General features: G+C 40.5%; 1 protein-coding gene across 1 annotated transcript in view; it reads right to left on the bottom strand.

Moving 5' to 3' along the window:
* Positions 1–1,592: 1,592 nt before the first annotated feature.
* The window catches only part of EIF2AK1 (eukaryotic translation initiation factor 2 alpha kinase 1), a 37,237-nt gene continuing 23,235 nt past the window's right edge, over positions 1,593–15,594 (bottom strand). Inside the window, exons 8-15 of the mRNA XM_018567153.1 lie at positions 14,311–14,368; positions 12,434–12,803; positions 10,863–10,971; positions 9,513–9,619; positions 6,761–6,878; positions 4,946–5,025; positions 4,195–4,428; positions 1,593–1,793 (exon numbers count right to left, since the gene is read on the bottom strand). Coding sequence (XP_018422655.1) covers positions 1,671–1,793; positions 4,195–4,428; positions 4,946–5,025; positions 6,761–6,878; positions 9,513–9,619; positions 10,863–10,971; positions 12,434–12,803; positions 14,311–14,368 — 1,199 coding nt within the window. The 3' untranslated portion in view covers positions 1,593–1,670. The remainder of the gene's footprint in view (positions 1,794–4,194; positions 4,429–4,945; positions 5,026–6,760; positions 6,879–9,512; positions 9,620–10,862; positions 10,972–12,433; positions 12,804–14,310; positions 14,369–15,594) is intronic.

Here is a 15,594-nt window from a genome sequence, read left to right as displayed (position 1 = left end):
CTAGGATCACACTAATCCAGCACGTTATTATTCTGAGTTGCCCCACTCAAGCGGCGGCCATATTGAGTGGGGCACGTGAGATTAATAACGTGCTGGATTAGTGTGATCCTAGTTCATTTTATTACTTCATTGCTGTGCTGTATGTGTATAGGCCAAATGTAGTTGGATCTGTATGTGCGTTATAATTAATCGAAATTAAATCGATTAAAAAAAATTTCGATTAATCGAACAGGAAAATTTTAATCATTACCAGCCCTAAGATATATATATATATGTATATGTATATACACACACACACACACACACACACACACACACACACACAAAGTGAAAGAAGATCCTACATTTTGGGTGGTCACCAGAACAGGAATAGATGGGAAGTCTTCCAGTGTGGACACTAGTTCTAGTGACCCTACTGACCACCAGGGATTCTCTCAATTCCTGTTGTGGCCATCAGACAGAAGATAAAGGGAAATCTCTGCTTATGGGATATAGATGGCAAAAAGCTGACAGGAGTTATAAGCCCTCCTACCAAAACGAAAGAGTTTTGGCTTAGTTTCTACATTGACGACGCGTGGTCGTTTCGTCATCCAGAGCCAGCCAATCAAGACAGTCAAAGATGCTGAACCCCGAAGAAGAGTGGGAAAATACCGATGAGGGAACTCGGTGCTATCACATCACTGAAGTCAAGGTAGGTTTAGTTCCATTTTAAACCGGTATTTCTTTCTTGCAATTACTGGTGTACAGTAGAGCAACCAAGAAAAATCGAGAACAGGTTGAAAAAGCATGATCTTGCAAGGCACACAGAAAACCAGAATGCAACTGGCCAAAAATCTTTCAAACAGTATAATCTTTCTTTCTTGGAATTATTTGTTTGCAGTTAGTACAGGGGGAACGGGAGCAGGCAGCCTTTTTATTGCTAATCCCAATGTGTACGGCTGCCTTACAGTAATAGGAAGTGTGGTTCACACCGCACTCTTATCACTGCCACACACCCGACCACTGAAACTGCTTAAAACATTTAAATTAATGGATGCCTCGTTAGCGATTCAGTTACCAGCATTCCACAGCCCTAAATGGCTGTGCATGTACAGTGTACGTGCGCAGTCATTTGGGAACTTGGTGACTCAACTGCATATTGTTCAGCGTTAACATGTGTTGCATTAAGAATAGGTTGTCAATGTGATGGGTCAAAAAAATGCACATGACCCCTTTTTGTTGAGGGGGATGGACTGGACCAGAACACACTTAATGTGCTCTATGATGCTCTAACACGTGTTTGTGTGTGCCATTCACAATAAATAGTACCCCAATACACCACGCTCTTCGTGTTGCGATAATACGTGTCACTATAATAAAACAAAATTAATGGGTCCTCATGGTAGGGTCCTCATTACTTTGTGTAATGACATCACACAAAGTGCACTACTGTAGAAATTATTGTCATAAATCTGATCCCAAATACACTCATATTTCATAATTTGTAACTTTATAAAAAAACATGTTTATACTATCAACTAAACCATTAATACAGCTTTCCAAGTTTATCATTTCACAGGTATAGCTCCACAAAAGGAGACACATATATACAAATAACGTTATTTTATTTTACAATGTGCAGGTTAATGCACTATAGGCAAGGGACAAGTTAGCATGTGGTGAAGAGCCATTTATACTGGAGATTCTATTCCAACTCTGCTTGCCATCTGTTCCTGTAGCAGTTCTAAGCTCTTTTTCAGTCTCTCGTTTTCCTCCTCTAAAGTGAGAACTTTTTTCTGCAGATCTTGGATCACCTAGTCACATGAGGAAAAAAAAAGAAAGCAAAATATACATTATGCTAGTTGCCTGGATGCAATTCAATATTTGAGTCATTGACCTGTAAGAACTATGAAGATCAGAAGCTCTGATTTCAACAAGGGCAGCGACGTATGTACTGAAGCCACAGGATTAGCATGAGGCAGTTAGCAATGGCAGCTTTCATATTTCTCTCATGAAAGGTCACCTCTGAAATTCTATTGCTACTGCTGTAGCCCAAGTAGCTGCTATGCGGTCCACAACCAAAGGGGTATAGTGCCAGAAAAAGAAAGTCTTGTCTGTCAACACCGACATTACAATGTGTATCAACTGTACTGCTATCCCTTATACCTTTCAAAAGTGAAACACTGAGGCTGCCATTGCTTAGGTCTCCTTCTAAAAGTCCTGAATTACTCTTACTAGTAATTCAATTTCCACGACTCTACATCAGCCAATCAAGAAACTGCTTCTCCTACCTAACTGGGAAAGTAAGTGCATGGGGAAGAGTGAAAACCTCGCCTTAGTGTTTATATATGACATATTTACTGGTTTGATGATGATGATGATTACAAGCCTATTGTGGAAATCAAATAACCAGTAAAAGTGATTCCACAACAGCCACCTGAACCATGGCAATGAATCCTTCAGAGTGAGACTACTGTGGATAGTGATGAAATGATAAATATTGATTTGCCAGTAGATCCAGGTAATAACATTTGTCACAGAGGTGTGATAGCTGGGCCACCACACTGCAGATTTCTTAAGCATACAGCTACTGACTGTGTGGAGTGTGATTTCAAGGCAATATATTGCAGCTTTGTGACTTTTTGTTCTTTTATTATGGTCAGGATTAAAAAAAAAAAAAAAAAACAACAAACAAAAGTTTCTTTAAGGCTGGGTTCACACTATTTTCCGGACCAGATCTGAAACGCGGTACAGTGCGTTTTTGCCGCGATTGGAAATATTTTTTTTTAGCTTAAAATGGTCTTACAGGTGCATTCCAGACCAGACAAAATGAGAAATGCAGTATTTTTCTGGCCTGGTCTGGAACGGACTGTACTGGTGGGAACAGAGGCCAGAAATAGTATAGGGATACATTGGGAGGCATTTTGGGTCCTGAAACAATCTTGTCTGGTCTGTTAGGTAAAAATGATTACATATTAAAATAATGTATTTTATCAAGCCACCAGGTGGTGCTTCAGTCTCCTTTTTACATCATTAGCATGATCGCGTTTCAGTTGTGCTAAAAGAAACCTGCATACAAAACTCAAATGAGTCATCAGATGGGAAAAAAAAAATATTAAAAAAAAACTTACAAACTGAAATTGAATACATAAATTAAACTGACCGTAACTTATTATAGTTTCCTTTTGGGAGAGATCAGGAAAGGGTTAGCACCTCTAAGGCCCCATTCACACTGAGCGACATGAAAATCGCGCGACTTTTTCCTATTGGGCTGTATGCAATCAGGAGCAATATCGCTCAAAATCGCTCGAAAAAAGGGTCATGTAGGAGCGACAAGCTACCAGCGACGAGCTACAAGCGATATTGAGCGACGAGATGTGAACACCTCCATTGAAATGGATTGGAGAAGCTACATAGAGCGATATCGCGCGGAAATATGAGCGCTTTCGCTGCAAAAAATCGCTCGATAAATCGCTCAGTGTGAATGGGGCCTTAAGTTAATTTGTTAACCCTGTGTATCCTTATTGGGAAGATTTTCCCTCACTTCGATTCAGGACAGGAAAATGATGGGAAACCTCTCTAACGGAATACAGACAGAGTCCTGGTGTGGCCCAGACAGATACAAACCTGGCAGACACCCCGACTCCATCCAAAACTACAGGAAAACATTTGTTTAAATAGCTTTAAAAGGCTTTAAAAAGGAAACTTGTACTATGAGAAATATGGTGGTGCTGCCATTGTTTACCCCCTTCAAAAAATACTGATTTCCTAGTTGTCTCTGGTCCCTACACCCAGTCTCTGACCAGAAGCAAGAACATGGCAAATAGTGTAATAATTCCTGATCATCTTATATCTTCCAGGTCTGCAAACTGAGGACAATGAGGAGCAGGAAAACCCAGGCAACTGGCATTTTCAGGAGAGGTTAGTAACTTCGCCCTCCATAGTTTCTCACCAAATGTCTCCTTTAAAACATGTCTCTGACCAAGTCTAAGCTGTGCAAAAAAATTGTAAATGTTACATATCAATACAAAGATGCCACGGGCAATTTTGTGATCTCACAATGTCACTGTACCTGATGTTCTTGATACCAAATCCTCCCCTTGGGTTGCCTAACTGAACTAACACTGGACAGTGGTTTGCTTTTCTATCCATGAGGCCACTATAAAATAAAAGGGAGAAACTGCCCTTTAAATAAACATTATCCTTAATACTTACATTTTCCTTTTCACTAAAGAGTTCACATTTCAGCATTTGATCTGCAGATGGTCGTAGTGTACAGTCTGCGCTGGTCAGTAGCTTAACATATTTGGTTTGCATTGGCCAGTGAGTTTCAAAGGATTCTGGAATAATGCCTTTGCTCAGTGATGTTAAAATATCATTTCTCTCCATCTCAGTCCAGAACGGGTGGAAGAGTTCCAGTAGTATAACACCCACACTGTACATATCAGACTGCAAGACATAATGTCAGGTTTTAAGCACAATAAACTGGAATTATATACAACTGAGTGTTAGAACTGCTGATTTTTTTCCATGTTGCATATTGATACTGACAGAAGTAATATACAAGTACAGCAATGTATTCATTTATCTTGGTGCAGAGAAGCCATTCTCAACCAGGATTCCATGGAACCACAGGGTTCATTCTGAGGTTGCTAGGGGTTCCTTGAGCTGTGGCTGGTTGACCTCCCATGTTATGGTGCCTTCATAGTTCCAGGACCAACACCACTTGGCAAAGCCAGCAGCATGACAATTATCGTTTTCTGGCTGTCTGTAAAGGAGACATTCTAACCACCACTGTGATGGTTGCATTCTTCTTACTGATCACCAGTGTGTCATTTCTGGCCTTGACACATGATGTATTGGATTTAGTAAGGGTTCACCAAGACCTGAAAATGATTTTAGGGTTTCCTCTGGGGTAAAAGTTGAGAAGGGCTAGTTTGGAGCAGCTTTACAAGTGATACTGTACCTTAAAATCATACTGTGATCCTTTTAACTGTTCTTGAGCAGCATATAAGCAGGTGCCAACTCCTGATGTATGCGTTGAATCTGCGTGGGACAAGTTACATGGTATTCTGTTAGAGCTTAACCTTTTGAGAACGTCATAATAAAAAAAATGGCTTTACAACAATTAGAGTATGTATTCGTTACCTATGCCTTATAAAAAGGAATACAGTTACAAAGAGAAATATTAGAATTAAGCCCGATGCAAACCTGGGCATTATAAATGCAGTATATAATGCAAAATGTATCATATGAAGTAAATAAATATTAAAAAATGTGGTGGCCACGGGTCATAACCATAAATCGGCAGGTAACAAGACTGTAAAACATGGATAAAAGTAAATTTTACTCTGTGTTAGAGCATGCTCCAGGCAAAACGAGAATTAAATCATTCATTGTTGGAAATGGGGGGTGAGATTTTTTTAAATTATAATTTTTTTTTAAATACCTGGAGTTGGGCAATAAACTATAGATCCAGATGTATAAACTGTTGGGAGTAAGATGTAAATATATGTTTCCTTTGAAAGTTAGGCTTGGCTACACTTCTTCAACTTCCCGAGCCTTCCTGTAGGTTGCAGAGACTATCAATCACATTGAAGGACCAATGTGGAGGCTCTGAAGGCAGGAGGTTTGACATTTACAGGTAAAAAGATCTGCATATAAACTAGCAGCCTACTTTCAATCTAACCATGCTTTTGATGAGTGGTTTTCACTTTAGGTATGCTCCGATTATGTATTTTTAAATCCTCAGTAATGTAGTGCATCATTTTAGGAACCAACTGAAAAGCAAGGGAGGTGCACTTTTAAATGCTGCTTTGTCTAATACAACATCATACACAAAGGAACAAATCTGATTTAGGTAGCTCCATTATTTTCTGTGGAAATGTACAATATATTCAGTATATAAAAAAGGGGGGGGGGGGGGATAGTACAGGTAATAAATTACATCAAATGTTCTAAAGACAAATACACACAGATGTAAGTTGTAAAATTAAGTGTTATTAACAGTAGAAGATAGAGAGGTCTACTAAGCCAACAATCTGGAAGCATAAGAGCTGGAGGGGGAAAAAGAAATGGGAAAAGGTAAGCGCCAGATAAGATGGTGGAAGAGAAGGCAAGTGCTAGGTCAGAAACCGAATACAATAGAATAGCTTAACTCAAATTACAGCTTTGTCTGAATAGGTGAGCATTTAAAGAAAACCTAAATTTGAAAAAAAAAAAAATACCCCTTCCATCTAGAAAGCACCTGTGCTGCCTTTACTTACTTTCCCGACTGCTGTTTTCACTCTTGTTTACCGCTTCAGCCTTGGCAAAATTCCTGGTAATTGATAAAGGTGCATTTGAAAGTTTCAGATTCTTTAGAGTGCCAAGCAGAAGGGAATTAAAGAGGAGGGGAAAGACCATGAAGGAAATTTATCAAAACTGGAGCAGACAAAACCTGGAGCAGTTGCAGTAGTTTGTTCAGTTATGATTTGAAAATGGGAGAAGCGGATTGGTTGCCATGGGCAACTGCTCCAGATTTTGTCTGCTCCAGGTATTGATAAATTCCTCTCCCTGTGTCTGCAGATGGCTTCACCAGCCGCCAAGTACTGCACACAGAACAGTAATCTAATATTAACGTGTCCCATGGCAACCAATCAGAACGCAACTTTTATTAACCTGTCTGCACTCATTGGCTCAAACTAGGTTGGTAGGGCTGCGTATAATATTTCCACCCTGACAGACATACCCACAGGCTATTTAATTCATTTTCCTATTAACATTTACACAACACACTCACCATTGGTCCCATCCTTCTTTAACCAGTGGTCTGAATGTTTTAAAATATCTCTGCAAGCAAGTCCAAAATCCCCAATGCGTACATGCAGGTCTGGTCCTTGCAAGAAAATATTTCTTGGCTGCTCGAAAAAGACATAACATTCTTAGTGCAACAGAATAGATGTGGGCTCATTGTAATAGCTAGCTACAGATAACTCAAAAAGATGACCTAGTGCAGCTTTAATATATTTAGCCTTTCCTCAGAGAAGATGACAGCTGCCAATGTGGAGGTCTCATTCTACAATTGCTAATTATGCTTTGACGCTTCTGGCTTCAAAACCTGGAATCATTACCCAGAACAAGTTCGCTGATAGGAACTTTGATTTTATTCTGAATTTCCTCATCTGCATTCTTGTTCCAGGTCAAAAGGTTTAGAAAGTATTGAAGAGTCAGCATAACAGCCAGGCAACTAACAACTACTACTTTAATAAAAATTTTCATTCCACTTAAACAGCATTCCTTGCTATTTCTTCTATATTCTGTAACAAGCTTTCTTTCTCTCTTTAACCACCTATTCTCTCACATCTCTTCTCTTTTTCTTATCCTCTTTTCCAGCTTTTCCTAAACTTTGCCACACATGTACCACCTTCACTAACATTGCATTGTTAGAGTGCCAGCAATGAGTACACATCCCATTGCTGCCATCCGACAATACTGCCAGTATCCAGTTAGGATCTAGTCATCTCCAAATGTGCACTACACAATACAAACCCATACAAAATGTACCACAATGGTCCCTGTGGTATCTGTAATTGGTAGTTCACGCTTAAGTAAATTTATAATTAAATTCAAATCCCCCTCATTACTGCTGTAAGCATTCACCTTTATCTTTACCTATCATCTTCTTCACTCCACTTGTTTCTGACAGTCCCTCCAGCGCTGATGCCGGTCTCTGATCCATCGCAGACTCCTCGTGTCCCACAGTGTCTCTCCAATGTGTGCGTTCCCGGCTGCGTCCATTGAGCTTCAGTGTGTTTTCTCCCTCTCCCCGCTACTGCGCATGCGCCAACACACTTCCTCTTTCACAGCCGATCGGGAGCGTTTCAGCCTGGAGGGAGTGGTGCTGACACAGGTAAGTAATTAGGTATTTGCCAAACCTTTTATTATTATACATTTTTATTTTATCATGGGGCACATATCTACTGCTTGCTAAAGAAAGACAAAATAAATAAATAAATCATACCCAGTGCATCCTACAAATACCTCAGTGTATCCCCCTAACCTCCACTAAGCAGAGGTTCTACTGCTCAGCTTGTAAAAGGACCAGTGCAGCAGTCAAGTACCTATTAACACAAATGTATCCTATTCGTGTATCCCTCGGCTGCAGATTCTCAAATCATTTCTGAATTGGTGCCGACACTGTCCTTCCTTCTGGAGGGTGACTTCTTTTGTTCCCTATGGTCCCTGTGTGTGTTGTAAAGTAGCCACCACTTAACACTCACTCCTGTGATGGACTATAATCTCAGTACAAATCAGAAAACTAAACATATGTTTATAGTCCATCACAAGAGCGAGCATGGAGCGGTGGCTTACTTTACAACACACACCGGGACCATGGGGAACAAAAGTAGCCACTTTCCAGAAGGAAGGACAGTGTCAGCACCAATTCAGAGATGATTTGACACTAAATTCAGAAGTTAAATTTTGAGAATGCATTCAAAGTCCTGAGTTTAGTGTTACTTTAGGGCAGGGCAGCCCCTACAGAGGGCCATAGATTGGTTCATAGCACATAGGGGCCATTGCAATACAGATTCCTGGACATAAATGATGCAGAGTTTAATCTGCATTAGCTCTATACAAGTAGGGCCAAGCTTTATTTTAAAAGGAAGTGGTGCTAATGATCAAATGCACTGTATATATCTGTCCATCTATCAGATCTGCAGAGGTGTGCCTTATTGCACCAGGACATAGAGCTCTTCTGTTTACTGTCTACATGCTATAGAACTGCATTTTTGGACTTCATTTAAACACACACATACATTTTAATTATGGCCTGTATCCATGCCAATATGTTAGTTAATTTATAGCTATTAATGTCAAAGACCCTAACAACTTTTATTGTGATACATTCTTTATCTTTTTATTGTTTGCCATTACTTCAAACAGCAGCACATATTATACTGTATATACAGCATTTCTACATATAGTATCTTTAAAAAAATCAAAACTACATTTAGCACTGAAAACCCGTATGAATCCCACTTTTAGATGCAATTTGCCATTTTCAAATTTGTTTCTTCTTGACTGTATGCCTATTTCTGAATTTTTTCATATAAAATATTAAAATAAAATAATGAAACTAGTAGGAACTGCTGGAGAAAATACGAGTTACACAGTATAGTGTCAATTCCAGATCCCTATGCCAATTAAAGGCTTCAAAATCCCAGAGAACACAGGATAACTGGTATGGATACCTATTTCAAGGTTTTCAAAAAACTGCTGAAACTTTGTTCAGGCACAGAATGAATCAAATGATAAACAATGTGCGTGCAATCCTCACTTTATATTTAGTTCTAATGATGTACAGAATTTGTATCAAATAAGTACTATAGGGATTCATAACAAAGGGAATAACCACACAACATGTACCAAACAAAGCATAGTAAGAACCTGTATAAGACTATGTAAGGCTGCAATTATGTTTATATTGTGTGTTAAATAAAATGTTTTTCTTATGGCATGATCACACTTTTGACATTCATTAAACATCATACCTTTAGATCTCTATGAAGGACTCCCATGGAATGGATATATTGCACTCCTTGAAGTAACTGGTAGAATATCCGGAGTGTGCTAGGTACATCCACAATCCCAAAGCATCCTGTGGAAAAGTTAATGAAAGCATACAAAAGACAAATATCATTAACAACTCTCATAAAGCAATCCTGCAATGTATATTCTAGGAATATTAGGAGATATAGAAGTAGATACGAGGAAAAAAACATTTCTACAGCTGTTCCTTTTAAATGCTAAAAAATCATAGGACTGAATTGGACATGTACTAGTGTTTTAAATACCACAGTGTAGAAGAGATTAATAAAATAAGGTGTTATACATCTATAGGTTAATATATGAAGCAAGAGGATGTCCTAGCATATTTTTTTTTTTAAATAGTCTGCATAAATTCTCTGACTACCTGTGAACTACAAAACTTGTATATAATGTACTAGGTGATAGTCATATTTGTGCTATGTATAAGAGTTCTCAATGTTACAAAAACTACAATGGAAACTAGTAGGTTGACTCAAATGTCCCTTATTAATAACTTATGAGATACATGACCATACTCTACCCCTGCACAGAACCGCTGGTTACTTTAAGAGCTCATTCAGATGGGTGTGCATGCCCGTAAAAAGACCTGATACTGGAAGGGACAGGATCTGCATGTATTTGCACACAGCAGCCTGTTCTTTCCTATGGGAGGATGCGGTCGCACGCAATCACACGCACACCATGCCCATCTAAATGAGCCTTATGGTATTATGTATACTGAAGTTCTTCTATACCAAACTCTGCAAAAAAAGGGGATCAGAAAGCCTTGCTGACTTGTAAGAAAGAGCACCTTTACAAAGTCTTTGCAGTGTTAGATTTACACCAAAAGACTGACTACCAACAGCAGATAGCGATATAGCTAGATGTGCCTATGAATTTGCTGGGCTCATGTCATATAACCTATGTACTAAAGAGAATAAATAAAAAAACAGGTTTGTAGATTTAAAAGTTAGGCCAGGCATACACGCTTCGAATTCCGTCCAGTTCTTGATGAACTGGGCGAAAATTCAATGTGTGTCATCAGTTGATTGAAAAAGCATGTCGGAAATTTGTCAGCGAGCAGAGCAAGCAGCTTATGAGCTGCCAGCTTTGTCTGGGTATTCCGACAGCAGCCGCTGAGAGAATACAAAGGAAACAGCTGGAGATTTCTCAATCAACGCTGGGATGAAGGGAAAACAACAGTTCTCTAGCTCCGACTGGATGGCTAGAGGCTCTGCCCGCTCGGACACCTGGCCCATTGAAATCAATCTATATAAAATCAAACAGATCATTTCAATATTATTCTGACTTACTTGAAGAATCTCTTCCTTTCCTGTAACGCTCATTCCTTTCTTCAATCCAGTCCCACAAAGACTTTTCACATAGTTTCATCTGTATATGCAACATCAAGTGATACTGAATCTGGAAGAAACATATGGCAAGGTTCTTGTTTGTATATAGCTCTTATGAGCACAAACTGCATCCCATATAACACATATTAAAAGTAAAATTGCTTACTCCCATAATAAGTCACTAAACAGAATTTACTGCCTCCCTACTGGAACATAAGACAAAAACCTTCAGGTTGTGCCAAGTGAAAGTACCACATATTCAACTCCTGCATTATATTATCTACGCTGCATACATCCTATTTCCACATTTTACCCACCATACCCACAATCCGAGCAGACCTAGGATATACAACCCTCCACCCCCCAGGGTAGAAACTGATTGTCATTGCCTCCCAATTGCACCAACCACTTTGAAAAAAACATGCAATTTTTAGCACTTATCTTCTTTACATGTCCCTATAGCGTGCTCAATAAAGTGAATGCATACATAAACCCAAAACCAAAAATGTAACATATTGCCGCTTACCAGTCCTTAGATGTGGTGGCTGTATTAGTTTTCTTTTTTTAAGGCTCAGAACATTCTCAGCAAGTACAAAAAATACCTGTTGATCTTGCTAGAAATGCAATGTCCTTATCACTTCAAGTGAGCTTAAAAGAAAGCACAAAAATCCTTATAATTTTTGTGTAAACTACTAGCCCCACCAATCTACAATATAACAAAGATGAAAAAGGCAGACATGTTTGAAGTCCAGCCAACGTGACAATCATGGCTCCTTCTATAAATAAAGTGGAAAAAACTAAGGGACAGAAGTGTGTGATTTGGAGGATTACAAGGTGAAAATAAAGGGAACTAAAATGAATGCAGTCGGTACACCCAAGCACTGGCAAGCTGCAATATACTGTATTGTGTATATATATTTTTGTTAAAGGAAAACTTTTCACTCACCTCATAGTTCTTGCCGACCTGTGACAATGAGACTGTCACAGGTCGGCTCAGTAGATCGGGAGGTGAGCGAACATATACAGACGTTCGCTCACCTCTCGATCCTGTCACTGCTCTGTGCCGTGACAGGGGAGGGGCTGGATTCCCCCCTCCCCGCTCCGATCCGCCAGCGCTGACTGGGGGAACGGACGGGGGAGGGGGCGGGTACAGCTGGCTCTGCCTCTAGATAGGCAGAGCCAGCTGTCAGTCACGCAGCTGGGCGGATCCCGGCACAATTGTCGGGATCCGCTTCAGCTGCGGTGTCTCAATATACCGTGAGCTGCAGTTCTAATATTTCACATTGTTCTAATTTATTTAAAATATATTATTTTACCAAGCTGATTATCTGAAGCTCCATTTCAAAAGCTCAAAAGACACCCACAACTTCTTTTTCTAAACGTTTAAAGGGGCAGAACTTTCAGCTTATTACTGTCTGGACACAATACTTCCAGTCTCAGTGACAGAGATTCTCACCTATCAATATTCATATCATAAATCTATGGTAGGTAGATTAACAACATACACAAATACGAAAGAAGTGTCTACATACTTCAAAGTATCGGTGCAAACAGATTTCCTTCTGAGGACAATCTTCTTCATCACAAGATGAGTCACTTCTATCGTCATCTTCAGAGCTATATGGACACTGGTCTCTCCGGCACAATTCCTGAGCTGTGTCAAGCTTTTTACAGACACTGGACATGGGGTGGATATTGGCATTAGAGTCTTTGTTCCCATGGTAGTAAATATCAGACACAGTAAAGTTTTGCATCTTGCGATCAAGAGAATACTTCTTCCTATTTACAGACATCATGTTAACACTCTGTGAGGCAGAGTCGGCTGGAGGATTCCCCTCTCCAGAGTCAGCAAACACAATGGAGCCCCCACTGCTCTCTGTGCGTTGGATATCCTTAAAGTGTCTGCAGAAAGAAAAAAAAGAATAATTTCAACAGGAAAATATGATAAAACATCTACACAAGGAGATAGGCTCTACCACATACCTTCATCATGTATAATACCACCGATCAAAAATCACTGCAATGTTAATATATGCGTTTACATTTAGTTTATATTGTGCTGCTGTATGCGTTCTTAGGCATCCATACAGCATACGTATAGCCTGCGAATACTGGGAGGGACAGGAGCTGCATGTGATTGCGTGCAGCTGGCTGTACCTCCCTATGGGAGGACATGGCAGCATGCAGCTACATGGTGATTTGACAGGTCCAGGTGCCAGCACTTGGACGCATACTTGGATCTGCACATATGTGCAGGTTCAGGTCGCTGTGTAGCCGCCTCCACCCATAGGAAGGTACAAGTAGCTGCAGGCAATTACAAGAAGCACCGGGAGCAGGTCTCTGCACAGGTGCACATGCTGTGCAAATGTGCATGGCCGCGTGAATAAGCCCTTAAAGCGAGCCTAGTGACATAGTAGTAAGGAAAATGCCATGTAAGAGGGGGTAGGAAAACAAACCTCATACTTGGTGCCCCCACTTTTAAATACTTAGGGTATGTTGGAAGCACATAGGTAAAAGGACAACTGTAACTTTAGTATAACGTCCTTTAACCCCTTCGTGACTGACAACTGGGTGCAAAAATGGAAAAAAGGGCCTCAGTCATGAAGGGGTTAAATAATAGCCCACCCCGTGTGTAGCCTGCTCTTTTCTCCATTCCAGCTTTCCTCACCGCACAGCCTTTAAAGCAAATATTTCCCCACCAGGTCCTGTTCTTACTGCGTGCCACGGTCCCATTCATTCCTATTGGCGAGCCGCACTTATGGCGGTCGCCAGCTATCCAGTGCACAGATTTAAGATCCTACTTGCAAACAGTTTTCTCTTGCAAAGGCTTGCCCTAGCTTCCTGTCCTACAGACACATGGGAAACAGAAACTGTAACAGGGTTTTCCATAGGAATATTTTCTTTCTATTCTTTCCTGGTGGCCAATTAAACATTTTAGATTCCCCTCCATTTCTGTCTCATCAAAAACAGTCACCAGGACAGAAAAAGTGGAAGTGATATTAACCTGGCAGGGGTTCTAACTGTTCCCCGCCCTGTCCAAAACCAGGAAAAACACTTTTGGCTGTGTTTCCAGTTTAAGCCACTTGACAGAAAGGCAATATAGATCAGCACGTCAGAGCACCAAACTCTTCAAAACTGGCATGAATGGGTAATCAATTTAACCTACTAGAGGACTATAAAAACCAGGGGTAGGCAAACTCCGGCCCTCCAGCTGTGGTGCAACTACAAATCCCTTGAGGCATTGCAAGACTGATAGCCATAGCCATGACTCCCAGAGTCAGATGCATTACAGGATTTGTAGTTTCACCACAGCTGGAGGGTCATAGTTTTCCTACTCCTAATATAAACTATAAGAATGAGAATAAGTCATAATGAAAATAGCAAGAGATAAAAATGCAACAATACTTACTCCTGAGACTTTTGGTTGGAAGAGCATCTAATGGCTTTTAATGTGGGAATAGCTTTGCCTAACAAAATCACAATACAAAGAGAGACAGAGTTAATAAAAATGAGAAACAGCAGAATTTAATTTTAATTGAAGTCAACTAGAAAAGCAGGATATTGTTCTACAATAATGATTTGGAAATAATGTAGCCAATTGACACATTAAGCTCAATTCCTTGCAATAAACAGAGGACTTCCAACGTCACATACTCTGCAGAATTGTGTGCGGTGCCAGCCCCTCCACTGCGACATGCTGACTAACAGCAGCAGAAACAGAGCTTCCGCCTACGTATTATTATACAGGATTTATATAGCGCTAAAAGTTTGCGCAGCGCTTTACAATATAAGGAAGACATTACAGTTACAATACAAGATGGTAAGGAGGGCCCTGCCCCTGAGGGCTTACAATCTGAAAGAGGAGGGGGAAATTATACATGAGGAGGTAGCTGTGTGGGGATGAATTATTTGAGAATGTGAAGGTTCAGTGGTTAAGTCGAGGTGGGATAGGCTTCCCTGAAGAGATGAGTCTTTAGGGAACGCCTAAAGGCAGTCAAGGTCGGAGATAGACGGACAGGTTGGGGTAAAGAGTTCCAGAGGATGGGAGAGACTCTAGAGAAGTCCTGGAGGCGAGTATGGGAGGAGTTGACAAGGGAGCTGGAAAGCAGGAGGTCAATGGATGAGCGGAGGGGACGGTTAGGGTAATACTTTGAGACAAGATCTGACATATATCCGGAGGCGGAGTTGTGGATGGCTTTATACATGACTGTTAATATTTTGAATTTTATCCTCTGGGCGAGTGGAAGCCGGTGGAGGGATTGGCAGAGGGGGGATGCAGACACTGAGCGGTTGGTAAGGCGAATGAGTCTGGCAGTTGCATTCATGATAGACTGAAGGGGGGATAGCCTGTGTAGTGGAAGGCCAATGAGGAGGGAGTGAGTTACAATAGTCAAGACGAGAGATAACAAGGGAGTGGATGAGTAGTTTTGCGGTTTCTTTGGTGAGGAAGGGGCGTATTTTTGAGATGTTACGAAGGTGAAGGCGGCAGGATTTGGATAGGGATTGGATGTGGGGAAGAAAGGTAAGGTCCGAGTCAAGGATGACACCTAGGACCTTGGCAAGAGGGGAGGTTTGGATAGTTGTGTTATTAATTATCAACTGAAATGTTGGGGGAAGGTGCACGGGCAGGAGGAAATATCATGAGCTCAGTTTTTGAAAGGTTGAGTTTTAAGAAATGTTGTGACATCCAGAC

The sequence above is a fragment of the Nanorana parkeri genome, unplaced genomic scaffold (genome assembly GCF_000935625.1).
Source record: "Nanorana parkeri isolate BGI_ZX_2015 unplaced genomic scaffold, ASM93562v1 scaffold3, whole genome shotgun sequence".
Lineage (NCBI taxonomy): Eukaryota > Metazoa > Chordata > Amphibia > Anura > Dicroglossidae > Nanorana > Nanorana parkeri.
Note: the sequence above shows the minus strand (reverse complement) of the source record. Positions and strands in the feature narration are given on the sequence as shown.